General features: G+C 38.5%; 1 protein-coding gene across 3 annotated transcripts in view; it reads left to right on the top strand.

The window, feature by feature from the left end:
* GRID2 (glutamate ionotropic receptor delta type subunit 2) overlaps positions 1-17,922 on the top strand; it is a 1,458,531-nt gene that overhangs the window by 1,110,524 nt on the left and 330,085 nt on the right. For all 3 annotated transcript variants that reach the window (XR_014225747.1, XR_014225748.1, XM_082268534.1), the window contains exon 10: positions 11,501-11,698. Coding sequence is in view for 1 of the 3 variants with exons in the window: in XM_082268534.1 (XP_082124660.1) it covers positions 11,501-11,698 (198 nt within the window). In the remaining 2 variants the exon portion in view is untranslated. The remainder of the gene's footprint in view (positions 1-11,500; positions 11,699-17,922) is intronic.

Here is a 17,922-nt window from a genome sequence, read left to right on the forward strand (position 1 = left end):
ATTCACTGCATGTGCCACATGTCCAATCCTCATGGTGCTGAAGGGTGCCTTAAGCCCCGTACACACGCGTCGAAAATTGGCAGGGAATTTTCGGCCAACGTCCGATCTGCCGATTTTCGGCTTGTTAGTATGATGCTTCCGACAACCGACTCCGACTTTTCGGCCGAAAAAAATCTGGTGTGCAGACTATAAAATATTTGTTGGCCGTCAAAACGCAGCCGATTTTCGTGCAGTCAGTACAGATTTCGACAGGGAAAAATCTGATGAGCAAGTCTGGGCATGCTCAGAGAAGAAAGAACACAAAGAAAGCAAACCAACACATGACATCACTTCTGAAGTAGATTTTTGTTGGGCGAGAAAATTTGTGTGCAGTCTAGGCACATTCCAACCAACAAAAAAAACACTCTGGACAAAAGTCGGACGATCGGACGGCCGATAATCGTTGTGTGTGTACGGGGCTTTAGGTCTTTAAGAATGCTAGCAATGCCCCTTTTTGGTGAATAAAGGATAAATATATTTTAGATGAACTTCTGCATGATGCTACCTAAATAGCAACGTTTATAGGAATGACAGCAAAGTGGCTGTAAAAAAAAAAAAAAACACCACAAATGAGTGAAAGTATTAAATTACTTTGTAATAGTGTTAATGCAACCATGCAAGTGGTTTCAAATTCAAACAATAATATATATATCATTTATCCATTTTCATGTGCTAAATGACCAGAAAGTGTTTCTTTTGTTTAATTATAGATTTTAATTAACAAAGGCAGCTGTAAAAACAAAGCCGTAAATCAAGTTAACAATTATTTGCTACATTTTTTTAAGTGGATTATTTAAAAAATTTAAATATGAGAAGCAATTATCTAATAGTTAAATAATCATTGAGCAGATTGCCAGTTCATATTGTTCTGATGTTTTTCGTGCATGCAGAAAGCAGAGGTATCTTAAAGCCCAACACTGGGCTAAGTTTTTTCCATTTCTTTAAACCCCAACCATAGGGTTTTCCTTTTTTTGTTGTTGTTGGTTTTTTTTTTTAAGCTGCTTTGGATTTAATGTATGCCTGCAGTCCATATTTGCCCTTTTCAATACCTCTTCTTTGCCAGAAAATACCCTTAATCCTCTTTGGTTAATGTTACCTATAATGATTCAACCTAGAAAACTGAGGATGTTTTATTATGAAAATAATAAATTCCTGGTAAGTTTTTTTTAAGCAAAGCCACTTAAAAAAAAATCAACAGAAGTGGGTTTAGGAAAAGGAAAATAAATAGCCCAGAGTTGGGCTTTAATCTCTTGCTAATCACAAAATGCATATGTATATGCATATTCCTTAAAGAGTAACTCCACTTTCATGAGAAAAAATAGCAAATAAAGAAAAAATATGTAGTGTATGCAATTGCTACACAAGTCATATTGTAATTGAATGTTATTAAAAATTACATTCCCTTTTAAATCTGCAGCCCTGTAATTTTCTGTAAAAGCAATGCAATATGGCTACCTGGAGGGTTCTATACACAGAATGTGTACAGAACGGCCCCCAGAAACATCATTTCCATCTTGTGTGATTGGCTCACTGATTTTCTCAAAAGTCTGCCCTAAGATACAAGTCAGATTTTTGACATCCCCTGCAACAAAAATGTCATTTTTGGTGAGATACTCCCAATAGGAAAATATGTCTAAAGGGATGCAGGCCCAGCTGATTTCCTCATTAGAGCTCTACAGCTGCAGAGCTGATAGATAATTATGAAACCACTCCCATTAAACCCACTCAGCACAGAGGCACAAAGGAACAAACAGCTACTTCTTCAGAATAACAAAAGGTAGCAATCTGCAACAAGGTTGTTTTTTAAATGCCTGCATTGTACATAGATCACCCAGAGGGGAATGTTTTTTTTCTCAGCAAAAGTGGAGTTACGCTTTAACATCTACATGCTACATATACTGTATGAATTCATGGTAGCCACATCTGATTGGCTGCAGTCACTGTTTGGCTGAGGATTTTTTAGATTAAAGTTTGTCCCCAATACAATGTAGTATCCACAAGGTTCAGTATTATCTGTTTTTAACCACCTTTTTCCAAAGCCTATTCTGACACTTCACTCCTACATGTAAAAATCTACTTTTTTTTTTGCTAGAAAATTACTTGGAACCCGCAAGCATTATATATATATATATATATATAGATATATATATATATGTATATATCTATATATATCTATATATATATATATTAGGCAGAAACCCTTTAGAATAAAATAGTAGGAGTTGCAATTTATGTCACATGGTATTTGCACAGTGGTTTTTTATACACAGTTTTTTTTTTTTTTTTTGATTGACTAAACAAAACACTAAAGTTAGCCAGATTTCTTGTATAATGTGAAAGATGACGTTACGCCGAGTAAATTGATTCCTAACATGTCACACTTTAAAAATGCATCTGCCAGTGGAATGGCGGCAAACTACGTAGCTTAAAATTCTCCATAGGCGACGCTTTAAATGCCTTTATAGATTACAAGTTTAGAGTTGCGCAGGAGGTCTGGTGCTAGAATTAGTGCTCACGATCTGATGTTCGCGACAATACCTCACATGTGTGGTGTGTTCACATGTGCACGTAAGCACGGTCGGACAGTGGCACTTTTTTTTATTATTATTTCTTTATTTATTTTATACAACATTTTTATTTTCATACTTTTTTTGTACTAACATTATTGCTGTCACAAGGGATGAAAATCATACCTTGTGACAGCATGGGCCGTGACAGATCCTCTCTTCTCTGGCCCCCAATGAAGCCGATCAGACCAAGATCGGTCCAATCAGCTGCTTTCCTGGCCGCTGGTGGCCAGGTAAACGAAGAGGCAGAACCAGAAGTGACAAACTACTCATCGCCCCCAGTTACCATGGTTACAGAGAGAGAGGAACGACATCAGTTCCTCCCTCTCTGTACAGGACAGCCATCACCGCTGGCCTAATCAATCCTGGGCTCCGCGATCATATGGTAAACCCGGGAGAGGCAGGTGGAACCCCCTTCCGCCACCCGCAGAAGTGTTTCAGTGTCTAATTAGCCACTTGGATCACTTCTGCTTTACTCAGAATCGCAGAGTGAAAAGAATGATACCAGGATGATGCCAGGATGATGCCTGTAGGTGCAGGCATCATCCCGGTATAACCACTGAAACCCGAGGACATACGGGAATTTTCATTTGGGTGAAGTGGTTAAATGGTTTGAAACATTTGTAGATGTGTAATAGGATTATCAGATTTTAAGTGTGATTATGTGTATGTTTGAGATGCTTGTATGTTGTTTTGCTTAGATGGTTTAACCCTTTCGCTGCCAGGTCCATATATCGTACAGACCTACAGCACTGCTTCCAGATGGCCAGGTCCATACGCTGTACGGACCTACATTCCTCCTCTGCTATAAGCTCATGGTCACTTCAGTGACCATGAACTTATAGCAGAAATGTATAGCAGACAAACGATAGCTTTGATTAGTGGCTATCGAGCCACTGATAAGCGCTATTCTTATAAAATGACATAATTACCTGACATCTGTTGCTTCCCCTATTTCCGCACTTTCTAATATGCCCCCCACTGTCCCCTGCCTTCACCACTGATTCTCACCCCCCCCCCCCCAGAGTCAGCCCCCCCCTCAGCATGGATCTCCATGGATTCTCTCTCACTGGCAATTTCAGAATAAAACTTTCAAAATGATGTGTGCCCCCATGCTGGGACACTACTTCATTGCCCCCCCTCACCAATCCCAAGCAGCTCACCACATGCAACTCTGCTACCCAGCTTTCTCTTCACCCCCTCCTGTCAGCTGCTGCCCAGGAAGTCCACGAGTAGAGTGTGTCAGAATGGAGAGCAGGGGGGCTGGTAAATATTTGGTTTGGAGGGTCTTTTACAAACTCTGTAAGCTGTAATGGAAAAATAAAAAAGCAATGTAAAAAAATGTAAAAATGGTCTGACCAGCTGAGTTTAAAAGTGGAGTACAGGGCCTGGCAGTGAAAGGGTTAAGGCAGAAGGAGGTCCTAGGAAAGGTAAAAATATTGTCTCTCCCGACCAGCTGAGTTTAAAAGTGGAGTACAGGGCCTGGCAGTGAAAGGGTTAAGGCAGAAGGAGGTCCTAGGAAAGGTAAAAATATTGTCTCTCCCATGCCCTTAATTCACATTAACAAGGATTGCAATAGGAGAAGCTATGCTATACATTTTGTATTGTCTGTACTGGCACTGCCGCTACCCATCAGGCACCAACTGCCTGGAAGTGCATTATCTCTTGTGAAGTGGTGGGCAGGTGTACATCTTTCACCAGCGGTACTTCCCCCTGATTTACTGCAAGAGACGGGGCATCCTGTCTAGGTTTTTGTGAACTTTGTGAACTCGTGAACAGGTGTCATTGTTTTTTCTGCGGTCCAAGCTTGCTGTTCTTTCTTTGCATGACTTACTTTGTGAAAGTTGGCAGTTTTGAATATGCATTCAAATTGGTCCAATCATACATTATGACAATTGTAATTGCTTACTGAGTTATTAGTTGCATTATTCTCTGTGAATTAAATATATCTATTTGGAAATACAAAATGAAATAAAAGTGTTACCTCTGCAAGTCTCCTAATTTCATCATCCCTTTACGAGATTTTGCTTTAAATGGAGAGACTTCCAAGGACTCTACCCTGCTCAGCAGAATTTGTTTTAGGGCTTTTTGTGCACGTTTATGCATCCAAACCTCAAAATAACCTTCTGCTCATGCAGGGATTGTTTAGCCTGAATATCTTTCAGCATCATGACTGTTTTTGTTGCACAGTTCTGTTTATTGTTCTTGCAGCACAAAGAAGCAAAACCTTGACTAACAAATGCTCTCTTTTGTGAGCAACACCCACCTGTCTCCACTGAGTTTCAGACCTGATCAGGGACAATTTTACTGCTGAATTTGGCATTATAAGACCTTTTGTCTTTCACAGAAGTAATATGTGCGCTGCTAAAGGGATCTTAAGTGATTCAAAAACACACTGAGATATAAGAAGAGACCTGTCACATGGCCTGTCAAAATCATATGATAAGTTTCCCCCTTCTACATTCACCCTATTTACTTCCCATTTTCTCTCTTTTTTAAGTAATGATATGGCTACAGTTATGCCATACTACTGCTTTATATATTTCCCCTAAAAAGAACAAATCTTAAAAAGTTGTAGATACCATAACAATACTTTAAAAACCTTTAGGCTTCATTCATATATAGGCGTTTCGGATCAAGGCCAGAATTGTCCGCAGGATGTCTGACGCCTAAAAGAAGTACGAGAACTTTTTTTGGGCGTCAGGCATCCCGCGATTCTGTTTGCAGATTTTACCTTGATTCATCGGGCGACAATCATGGCAGAATAGCGCCACATTTGGGGTGCCATTGCAAGGGACGGGAATCGCTTGGGTGTCCCGCAAATTGCGATGGTTTGGAACTTTGGGCATAATCGCGGCAATTCTGCACGCGATACAAAACGCCTATATGTGAACGGAGATTTAGGAGAATCATATTTACTTGACAAGTTAATTAGAAATATTTGTGTATGCAAGAAGAATAAAAGCAACATTGCACATGGCTTGAACTTAATTGTTTTTATTAAATGCATCTACTGTGAACCTGCCCTTTTAGTATTTAGGAAAGGTAATGATAAACTCTTTATATTTGTCCTATTCATAATTCTATAAAAGCTCAAGTAGTAAAAGGGCACATCTTTACGGCAAAATTACTGTTGCACTTGAACTTTGTGCTGTCATAAATTCTTGGCCTTTGGTACTAGCAGTGATGCAAAAGTGCCACACACAAAAAAAAAAATAAAAAATAGACTAGGAATATTTTATAATGCATTCAGAAATGTGAAATCACTATATATATATATATATATATATATATATACAGTATCTCACAAAAGTGAGTACACCCCTCACCCTCAAATTTTTGTAAATATTTTATTGCATCTTTTCATGTGACAACACTAAAAAAATTACACTTTGCTACAATGTAAAGTAGTGAGTGTACAGCTTGTATAACAGTGTAAATTTGCTGTCCCCTCAAAATAACTCAACACACAGCTATTAATGTCTAAACTGCTGGCAAAAAAATTGAGTACACACCTAAGTGAAAATGTCCAAATTGGGCCCAATCAGCCATTTTCCCTCCCTGGTGTAATGTAAATTTTTAGTGTTACAAGATCCCAGGTGTGAATGGGGAGCACTTGTGAAAATTTAGTGTTATCACTCTCTCATACTGGTTACTGTAAGTTCAACATGGCATCTCATGACAAAGAACTCTCTGAGGATGTGAAAAAAATCATTGTTGCTCTACATAAAGAGGGCCTAGGCTATCAGAAATTTGCCAAGACCCTGAAACTGAGCTGCAGCATGGTGTCCAAGACCATACAGCGTTTTAACAGAACAGGTTCCACTCAGAACAGACCTTGTCATGGTTGACCAAAGAAATTGAGTGAATGTGCTCAACGTCATTTCCAGAGGTTGTCTTTGGGAAATAGACATATGAGTGCTGCCAGGATTTCTGCAGAGGTTAACATGGTGGGGGGTCAGCCTGTCAGTGCTCAGACCATACGTCACACACTGCATCAAATTGGTCTGCATGGCTGTCATCCGAGAAAGAAGCCTCTTCTAAAGATGATGCACAAGAAAGCCTGAAAACAGTTTGCTGAAGACAAGCAGACTAAGGTCATGGATTACTGGAACCATGTCCTGTGGTCTGATGAGACCAAGATAAACTTATTTGGTTTAGATGGTGTCAAGCGTGTGTGACAGCAACCAGGTGAGGAGTACAAAGACAAGTGTGTCTTGCCTACAGTCAAGCATGGTGGTGGGAGTGTCATGGTCTGGGGCTGCATGAGTGCTGCCGGCACTGGGGAGCTACAGTTCATTGAGGGAACCATGAATGCCAACATGTGCTATGACATACTGAAGCAGAGCATGATCCCTTCCCTTCAGAGACTGGGCAGTATTCCAACATAACAACCCCAAATACACCTCCAAGACGACCACTGCTTTGCTAAAGAAGGGAAGAGTAAAGGTGATGGACTGACCAAGCATGTCTCCAGACCTAAACCCTATTGAGCATCTGTGGGACATCTTCAAACGGAAGGTAGAGGAGCGCAAGGTCTCTAACATCCACCAGCTCCGTGATGCCATCATGGAGGAGTGGAAGAGGACTCCAGTAGCAACCTGTGAAGCTCTGGTGAACTCCATGCCCAAGAGGTTTAAGGCAGTGCTGGAAAAAAATGGTGGCCACAAAAAATATTGACACGTTGGGCCCTATTTCAACATTTTCTCTTAGGGGTGTACTCACTTTTGTTGTCAGCAGTTTAGACATTAATGGCTGTGTGTTGAGTTATTTTGAGGGGACAGCAAATGTACACTGTTATACAAGCTGTATACTCACTACTTTACATTGTAGCAAAGTGTCATTTCTTCAGTGTTGTTACATGAAAAGATATAATAAAATATTTACAAAAATGTGAGGGGTGTACTCACTTTCATGAGATACTGTGTGTATATATATATATATATATATATATATATATATATATATATATATATATATATATATATATATATATATATATGTGTATATATATATATATATATATATATATATATATATATATATATATATATATATATATATATTTGTATTATAACCTATAATATGTCTAATAGAAGAATGTGTTTTGTATGAAATATATATATATATATATATATATATATATATATATTTATTTCTTTTGTTTTTGTCATTGGTTCTTTAGCAATACATAAAGTGCTTTATTCTGTTTTATGTTAGCCAAAACAGGTACATTTTATCTCCAATGAATAAAATCCAAAAAGCTGACTTATGTTAAGTGGTTTCCCACACTGTAAAACCCCTGTTTCCTAAACGTAATCCTCAAGAACCACTGTCAACATTTACGGCAACTTCAAGAAATCATAAAACTGGATATAGCACATAAAAATTAATAACTTGGAAAAAAACACTAAATCCTGTATTTGCATGCTTGCAAATCTTGCAGATTTAACGTGTTTATCTTTTACTGTATATTAATGCTGGTGTATTTTTATGTACGTGAATCTCCTGTGGAATGCTATTTGTTTACACTGTTTACATTAAAGCAAAATCTGTATGTTTTGACAGTAGAGGAAAAAGTGCAAAATATAAATATATATATATATATATATATATATATATATATATATATATTACAGTATCTCACAAAAGTAAATACAACCCTCAATTTTTTGTAAATATTGTATTATATCTTTTCATTTGACAACAATGAAGAAATTATACATTGCTACAATGTAAAGTAGTGAGTGTACAGTTTGTATAACAGTGTATATTTGCTGTCCCCTCAAAATAACTCAACAAACAGCCATTGATGTCTAAACCGCTGGAAACAAAAGTGAGTACACCCCTAAGTCAAAATGTCTAAATTGGGCCCAATTAGCCATTTTCTCTCCCTGGTGTCATGTGACTCGTTAGTGTTACAAGGTTTTAGGTGTGAATGGGGAGCAGATGTGTTAAATTTGGTGTTATCGCTCTCACTCTCCCATACTGATCACTGGAAGTTCAACATTGCACCTTATGACAAAGAACTGTCTGGGGATCTGAAAAGAATTGTTGCTCTACATAAAGATGGCCTAGGCTATTAGAAGATTGCCAAGACCCTGAAACTGAGCTGCAGCATGGTGGCCAAGATCATACAGCAGTTTAACAGGACAGGTTCCACTCAAAACAGGCCTCGTCTTGATAGACCAAAGAAGTTGAGTGCACATGCTCAGCATCCATTTTTTTTTGGGGGAATAGACGTATGAGCGCTGCCAGTGTTGCTGCAGAGGTTGAAGGGGGTGGAGGAGATCAGCCTGTCAGTGCTCAGACCACACGCTGCACACTGCATTAAAATTGGTCTGCAAGGCTGTTGTCCCAGAAGGAAGCCTCTTCTAAAGATGATGCACAAGAAAGCCCGCAAACAGTTTGCTGAAGACAAGCAGACTAAGGCCAGGGATTACTGGAACCATGTCCTGTGGTTTGATGAGACCAGGATAAACTTATTTGGTTCAGATGGTGTCAAGCGTGTGTGTAGCGGCAACCAAGTGAGGAGTACAAAGACAAGTGTGTCTTGCCTACAGTCAAGCATGGTGGTTGGAGTGTCATTGTCTGGGGCTGCATAAGTGCTGCCAGCACTGGGGAACTACAGTGCATTGAGGGAATTATGAATGCCAACATGTACTGTGACATACTGAAGCAGAGCATGATCCCCTTTCTTTGGAGACTGGGCAGAAGGGCAGTATGAAACACACCTCCAGGATGACCACTACATTGCTAAAGTAGCTGAGGGTAAAGATGATAGACTGGCCAAGCATGTCTCCAGACCTACACCCTATTGAGCATCTGTGGGACATCTTCAAACGGAAGGTAGAGGAGCGCAAGGTCTCTAACATCCACCAGCCCCGTGATTTTGTCATGGAAGAGTGGAAGAGGACACCAGTGGCAACCTGTGAACCTCTGGTGAACTCCATGCCCAAGAGGGTTAAGGCAGTGCTGGAAAATAATGGTGGCCACACAAAATATTGACTCTTTGGCCCCCCATTTAGATTTTTTCATTCAGGGGTGTACTCACTTTTTTTGCCAGCGGATTAGACATCAATGGCTGTGTGTTGAGTAATTTTAAGGGAACAGCAAATTTACACTGTTATACAAGCAGTACACTCACTACTTTACATTGTAGCAAAGTGTCATTTCTTCATTGTTGTCACATGAAAAGATATAATAAAATATTTACAAAAATGTGAGGGGTGTATTCACTTTTGTGAGATACTGTGTATAAATATATATATATATATATATATATATATATATATATATATACACTGTATATATATATATATATATATATGTATATATATATGCATATGTGTCTATATTTATAAATTATTTCATGTTACATTTTTATCACTTTTAAAAAAAGTTGTATCTTGCGAATACACTTTGGATATGGCTACTTTCACTACTTTTTGAGGATGAGGATGCTGAAATTTTTAAAAAGAAAGACCAGTATTGCCTACTGACATTATAACTGTCTCTCTCTATCTAAGAATCCTTAAAGAGTAACTTTTTTTCAGGAAACAAACAAAAAAAAAACCCTTTAGGTGATTAATGTACATTGCAACTTTGTTGCAAACTCCTACCAGTTTTTGCCTTGAAAAAATACTGTAGCTCTTTGTTAGACAATGGCCTGTGCACAGTTATTGTCAAAGGGAATGACTAAATAATTTTATTTAGCTTATGCACTTTTAGGGTACTTATGAGAAAAGTTGCAGTATCTGCATCCCTTTAGAAGTCATTAACCCTTGGGGAGTACCTCACCAAAAATTATATTTTTGTTACAAAGGATGCTTAAAATCTGACATATCTTAGGGCAGAGTTCTTCATGGAATCAGGAAGGACATTTTTGGAAGCGCTTTGTACACCAACAGTGTACAGAACACCTTTGAGTTTTCATATGGCATTGAATTTTAGGAAAATGACAGTACTGCTGTTTGAAAAGGAAAGGTCATTTTTTTATTTGCTTATTTTTTCCATGAACGTGGAGTTACTTTTTAAAGCTCTCCTCCTCTGAAATAGATTCATCTACAGTATATGAGTTGCAGAAGAGCTAAGAAGCAGAAAAAGAAATTCACAGCTTAGTATTGTAATCACAAAGCAGAACTGTAAAGCTCTGCATTGAACAAACCACCTGCTGGGTACAAGTAGTAAATAATAAATATTTATATGTGGCTGAGCTTTCAATATTGTATTTTAGCCCTGTACATTATAATAAAGAAAGAAAGTATACCTGCTTGCAAAGCTGTACTTCACTGCCGAAAAAAAAAAAAAAATCAGCTACCTTTTTTTTTATTTTTAACATTCAAAAAGCATTCCTGCAGAATGACTGAAACTTTTCTACTAGTATTTATCTTCTACATCCTTATCTTATAAATAAATGGCCCTGAATCTGTCAATGAAAAATGTAGATCATAGTGTTCCATGATTCTAGCATCATCCTCCTTTGGCATCCACTTGAGTCTACTCCTCCACACACAGACACAAAGGACCATGAAGGGAGTTTGCACAGCACAGAGTCATGTGATAAGACTCAGACTAGAGCCAAGTTGATTAGACTTTTCTTAAATGTATATATTTTTATTCTACTTTTCTATGAATATGTTTTTAAGGTGCAACTTCTAGATGGGAGTGGAGGTCTAATTGCAAAACAAACTTTGCATTTTTTATGCAAGGTCCACTGTAATCACAAAGAGTTATCTAACTGATTTTGTTTTTTGTTTTTATGGAGCTGTTTCTTCATATAAATGTTTTTTTAATTCTTTTTGCTAATTTTTATTTGGTTCTTATTCATCAAAAATCCCATTAGTACTATCATTACCGAGAATAAGTGTTTTGTTTTCTTTTTCTCTCTATAGGAAGAACCATTTGTTATGGTTTTAGAGAATGTCTTGGGAAAGCCAAAGAAATACCAAGGATTTTCTATTGATGTCCTTGATGCCTTATCCAACTATTTGGGATTCAAGTATGAAATATATGTTGCACCAGATCATAAGTATGGAAGTCCACAAGGAGATGGTACATGGAATGGGTTAATAGGTGAACTTCTTTTCAAGGTAAATATGTGCACCGATACAAAGAAAATAATAGATAACTCAAACCAAGAAGCAAGTGTCATCCATCAGTAAACATGCATAATATCATGTTATGTCCATTTAGTATTTTTACAGTATGTTTTAAATGTGATTTTCAAAAGTCCCTGTAACAAACATTTAAGTTCCTAATAACAGTACTAATATATCATCACTGGAGTGTTTCAGCTCAGATCACACAGCCTGAGGTTGAAAATGTGTTGCCTTCAAGATGCACATTGGAAACATAGCAACCAGTTATATTAGACAGAAATCCGATGCTTCTGGGGAGCAACACACAAAGACAGATGGCAGACATGACTATTATTATGTGTTATTCCTTATCAAATATTGAGTTGTGCCTGTACTTCTTTACACTTGCAAATCTTTTACAACGAAAAAGATCACTTTTACCAATGCTGGGGTAAAATTACTAAATTACAATTTAGAACATGTCTGCTGTTTTCCCTAATTACAAATCATTAATAATTAAGTGGTTAATCTTTAACCACTTTACCACTAGAGGATTTTTCTGTCTTACTTCTGAGCCACTTTTTGCGATTCGGCACTGTGCGAATTTAACTGACAATTGCGCGGTCGTGCGACGCCATACCCAAACGAAATTTACGTCCTTTTTTTCCCACAAACAGAGCTTTCTTTTGGTGGTATTTGATTGCCTGTGCGATTTTTACTTTTTGCGCTATAAACAAAAAAAGAGCGTAAATTTTGAAGAAATAAAAATATTTTTCACAATTTTTAATATGAAATTCCCCCCCAAAAAAATGTAAAAATCAACATTTTTTTAAATTTTTGGCCAATTTGTTTTATGCTACATATGTTTGGTAAAAAAAATCACAAAAAGCGTATTTTGATTGGTTTGCGCAAAAGTTATTGCGTTTACTAACTAAGGGAAAGATTTCTGTCATTTTTGTTGTTGTTTTTTTTAACGAGTAATGGCGGCGATCTGTGATTTTTTTTGCGGGACTGCGACATTGTGGCGGACAGATCAGACCCCTAACTGACATTTTTGACACTTTTGGGGGTACCAGTGACATTACTACAGTAATCAGTGCTATATATATGCAGTGGTACTGTAAAAATGACACTGGCAGGGAAGGGGTTAATTTTATTGGAGAGGGAGGGGTTTATGTATGCCTGGTGCTTACTAACGTGTGTGGGGGGAGGTGACTGTGTGACACAAGGACAGATCCAGGGTTCAGCTATGCTGAACCCTGCAATCTGACCCTGCCTGTCACTTAGGAGATCCAGCCCGCTTGTGTTTACACAAGCAGGCGGATCTCCACACTCGATTCCCCGACGATCGGGGAAGAGCAGCGGCGATCGCCGCTGCTCCTCCCCTGGCCCGACTCCCGCTGTGACTGAACACAGCGGGAGCGAGACTCCGGCGCCGCGCGCGCGCCGCCGAGAAGGTAGATTGTCTGGTGACGTAGGTCTACGTCGCCAGACGATAACCAACCACTTTGCCGCAGTAGTGCTCGAGTGAGCAGACGGCAAGTGGTTAAAGTTGTAAAGTTTTAGCTTTCCCTTTACATAGTGCAGTCACAGAATATTTCCACAGATATTTATGTATAGGAGGCCTTCAAACATTGCTGTTGTGGGGGATTGTAGGATGATCTTCATTTAGTTTTGAGGACCTAGGTAATGAGTAAAAAATATGGTCTTGAGTACTTTGCCCCTAGATAATGTTACCGACATGCTGTCAATTTATATTGTTTTAGGGTCCATTCACACTAGCGCGACTTGTAAGGCAACTTGGTCACCTGACAAGTCGCGGTGGGTCGCCTGCCATTGATTAGCACAGGACCCGTTCTAATAGGAGCGATACAAGTCGCTCCGACTTAGAAAAAGGGTCCTGTACTACTTTGGGGCGATATGGAGGCGACTTGCATTGACTTCAATTATATGAAGTCCGTGCATGTCGCGCCGAGGTCGTGGTGCACGCTCTGCACCGCGACTTCACAGGTCGCCCCAGCAAGTCGTGTCGCCCCTGTCTGAATGGGCTCTTAAAGCCCTCAAAACTTCAGAAAATGTGACAATAACATTAAACTAAATATTCAAGGAAGCTACCATTTTAGCTTCTTTGCTGCTACGCACATCAGTTTGGTTGAGAGCACTAGCAACTGTGACAATTAAGCTCAAAAATGTATATATAGACTGTAAATATTGTATACATTTCTAGTTTTTATTTAGTTTATTATATTTTATAATGCAACTGTTTCTGTCAGTGGAATTATTAAAAACACAGCACTGCAGATGAGCACTACAGCCAGAATAGTTCACTACACTACAGCCAGTGTTCTTCTTTAGCCTAAAGGCTTTCATTTTTATCCATGGGGCCTTGAGTCTGCATGTGATCACTTAAATCATAGCTGACATAGTGATCACATGATGGGAAACAACTCTGGTTCTCGATCGTCCGTAAGGACTGCGGCAGTCACTGAACTTTCGTTTTTTGCCCAGATTTTCATTTTAGCGAATCCACTCAGTCATAGCTTTTCTATTTTTTAGTTAAATAAGTTTCATACCTGCAATGCTTTGAATATTGGAAAATGACATGTATGAGGAAATTGGTAAAATAAATCCTTTCTTCAAGTAGCATCCAATATTTATTAACTGAGGCAAGAAGAAATAGAGTAGTGGACCCAAGGTCACGGTTTCATTTATAAGCAAAAGGTAGATGTGATTAAAAAATGTAACATTCAAAGACACTGTTAGGTGAACTGTGTTGACAAATGGGATCAGAATATAGGAAGGTCATAAAAAAATACATTTTCGGAATTAACACTGTCCTTGAAACTGCATAAATCAATAATAACCAACCTGGACCATATGAGTTTGGAATTGATCTTCTTGATGTTAGATACATGATGATCTATATCAACTGAAATAGAGGTTCTTGGCATTTTAATCAGAAACATTAAAAAATACATTTTAAATTTCCTAGAGTGTGACTAAGGACAATGTTGCCATTTTGCAGTATGTGGATTCAGTTTTCTAAAAACCTTTAAAACTCTTTGGGTTTAAGCAGAGAACTACAGTGTTTATTCTGAGGATAGTTATTTTATTCTTTTTGACACAAAATAACATTTTGATTCATGCATATTTTACAGCATTTAGGAAAATACTAACAAAATGTTAACATGTCTTTTCCATACAATTTATCCCAAAACAATGTGTAGAAAGTTAATTTTGCTACTAGGATTCATTTCCAAATACACTCTACTATTTGTGCTGATTATAGGGATACCAAGCATGTGTGCATCATCCATGTTTTGTGTTTATCACTCAGTCTTTGAAAAACCATGCACATATGACTTTGTCAAGTCCATCTAAATTTTCACTATCTTATCATAAATAGAAAGGTTCTATATTGCAGGAGCACCATAGATTCTGCTACATCCACTCCATTTACAGTAGTTGGCACCCAAGTACATTAATTCACGAATTATGTAAATGTATTTATCTATTTTGTTATTCAATGCCACTCCACACACTTATTGTACAAAGTGAAAATTATATTTTTCAGCAACTGGAGCCTGTCTCTTCTTTGGAATTTTTAATTGTACAATTTCACCCTATAATGAAAAATAGCACTTCTGTTGTGTCGATAATTTCTCCACATGTGTGCTGTCTATTGCCAGTACAACAATGAAGGCAGTAACATTATTTAGCACATTTTTGTTTTTAGGGGGCAGTTTTTCCATATTTTTGAATGGCCCTAAAGTGCCAGGACACCCTAAATATCATATCATCTAAGCTATTTATGAGGTAGGGGTAGTGGTAAGGACCTCCATGTAGTCATAAAGACAAAGAAAATGACTCTCACCCCAATGCCTAATTCTAACAAGTAAAGATTAAAACTAGCACTAGCACTATCCATAGACATGAGACATAAATGTAAAATATACCTTTTTTAATATATCTGTATTGAGAAATTTTAAGGTTACAAAACAGAGGTGTGGGTAGAGTAAAAAAAAAAAAAATAGAAAAAGCGTACCATCATAAAAATAAAGCAAAATGGTAATAACAACTGGTACATACATTTTTGTCAAGGTGTGTACGTTGAGACACCATAAATGTACATAGCAAGAACAAAATTCAGGGTAAACTAGAGTTTGTACAAGTGAACCAGGTAATCCAGGGGATCCAATGGCATTATATTTTAGCTAATCAACCTTGGCTGGACATGTGTTTGTACATACAGTGGGTGTTGTACTAAGTTTACTACCTCAGATCTAGAAAGGGTATCAGCTGTTCTCTATTACTAGACTGGTGGCCTATAATTCATGAGTAAGAAGGTATTGGAATTCCTGTGGAGTTGTCAATGCCAATATTCAGAAGGGCCAACTCAGCCGTGAGAGTTATGGTAAGTCAAAAAATTTCCAAGAGTAGGCGAGAACTGTTTTCCCAGAAGGATGAGATCTGCGTTCATGACCATAGCAGGTGAAACAGTTTTCCTGTTTCTCCACAGTTCCTCCAGCACGGATGTGATGAGGAGGAGTCTATTTTGTGCAAGATGTTGGGTGCGATATACCAGCATAAGGTAATCTTGGTAGTAAGTTCCCAGAGGTTGGAAAAGCATGTGGCTTTAAATGGAGCCTGAATTACCGCCTTCCACTGGGAATTGGTAAAAGGGTGACCTAAGTCCGCTTTCCATTTCTGGACTGGGGGTGGTTTATTTACATGGAGTCATAGCTAGGTACATCCAGTGCCCTCAGTCAAATGCTTTCTCTGCATCCAAAGAATGAAGCAGAGAAGGAAATTTGTGGAGCTCTGCACAGTGAATAATATTTATCAAGACTTATGTGGCGTCCGAGGTTTGTCTCCCTTTGGTGAATACTGATTGATCTGAAGTTAGTCTATTTGCTACAATTTTAGTGTAGAGCTTCAGTTCATGATTTGATAACGAGGTTGGTCAAACGTTTTGAGGGGAGGATGGCTCCTTCCCTGGCTTTGGTAGTGTGATAATTAACGCCTTTTATATTTTATCTGGGAGGGAAGCAGAGGTGGCAGCAACATTAAAGAATGGCGTTAAGTGATCAATAAGTATATGCTTGAAATGCTTGTAATATTCTCTCACAAAGCCATCAGACCAAGGGGATTTGTTATTCGGAAGGGAGTTAATGGCCTTGAGGATCTCTGTTGGAGTAACCGGAAAATTGGGATTTTCCAGCTGAGCTTCGGTTAAGCTAGGCAGGTTAACCTCCTTTAGGAAAGCTTGGATGGTATCTGAGCATGGTTGTACAAGCACAGAGTCATCCTTAAGATTGTAAAGGGTACTATAATAATCGCTATAAGCGTCAGCAATAGCTTGTGGGTTTGTGAGTTTCTCTTTAGTGACAGGGTGAAACAGGTGGGGGATACGGGTTTTAGTGTGGTGACCTTTGGCTAGTTGTGCCAACAGCTTCGACGCCTTGTTGCCTAAGGCGTAAATGGACATTTTTTAATGCTTTTGCATTTTTTTAAATTTTTCTAGTATTAGTGAGCGCAATTCAAGTCTAAGGTGCCCTAAATTGGTTCTAAGGCTTGGGTTAGCTTGCTATTTATTCATAGAATCAATAGACTCGATCTCAGTAAGCAGGCTGTTAATATGCTGTGCCTTCTGCTTCCGGTCCCTGGCCTCCAAATTAATAAAAAGTCCACACATAAAAGCATTTTGCATGGCCCATAGTATCATAGGGTCAGACACAGAGTCGATATTGTGCTGAAAGAAGTCTGTCAGATGTTTCCTCATGTTTTCGGCATACTGGGCTGATTGGAGAAGGTGGGTGTTCATCTGCCGTAAATAGGTTGGGTGGGAAGTTGGAGTGCCCTTGATAGAGATGCATACAGGTGAGTGATCGGACAACCATGTGGTTGGTGGGATGGTGGAAGAAGAGACTATTTGTAGAAGCCACTGATCCATGAGGATGAAGTCTATGCGGGAGTAGGTGTTATGGCGTGAGAAGAAAGTATAATCTCTCCCCCACGCATGTTGGCATCTCCACACGTCAAAAAGTTTAAGCTCATTTAATAGAGATCCCAAAGTTGGTTTGCCTAATCTAGGTGGTGCAGAGAAGTCCAAAAGTGGTCAGAGATAATATTGAAGTCTCCACACCAGAGGAGAGACCCCTGCTGAACAGCATTGATTTTTTTTCTGTTATTTCTGCAGAAACCGTACCTGGTGTGTATTAGGAACATAAACTGAT

The sequence above is a fragment of the Pelophylax lessonae genome (genome assembly GCF_965119305.1).
Source record: "Pelophylax lessonae genome assembly, chromosome: 1".
NCBI lineage: Eukaryota > Metazoa > Chordata > Amphibia > Anura > Ranidae > Pelophylax > Pelophylax lessonae.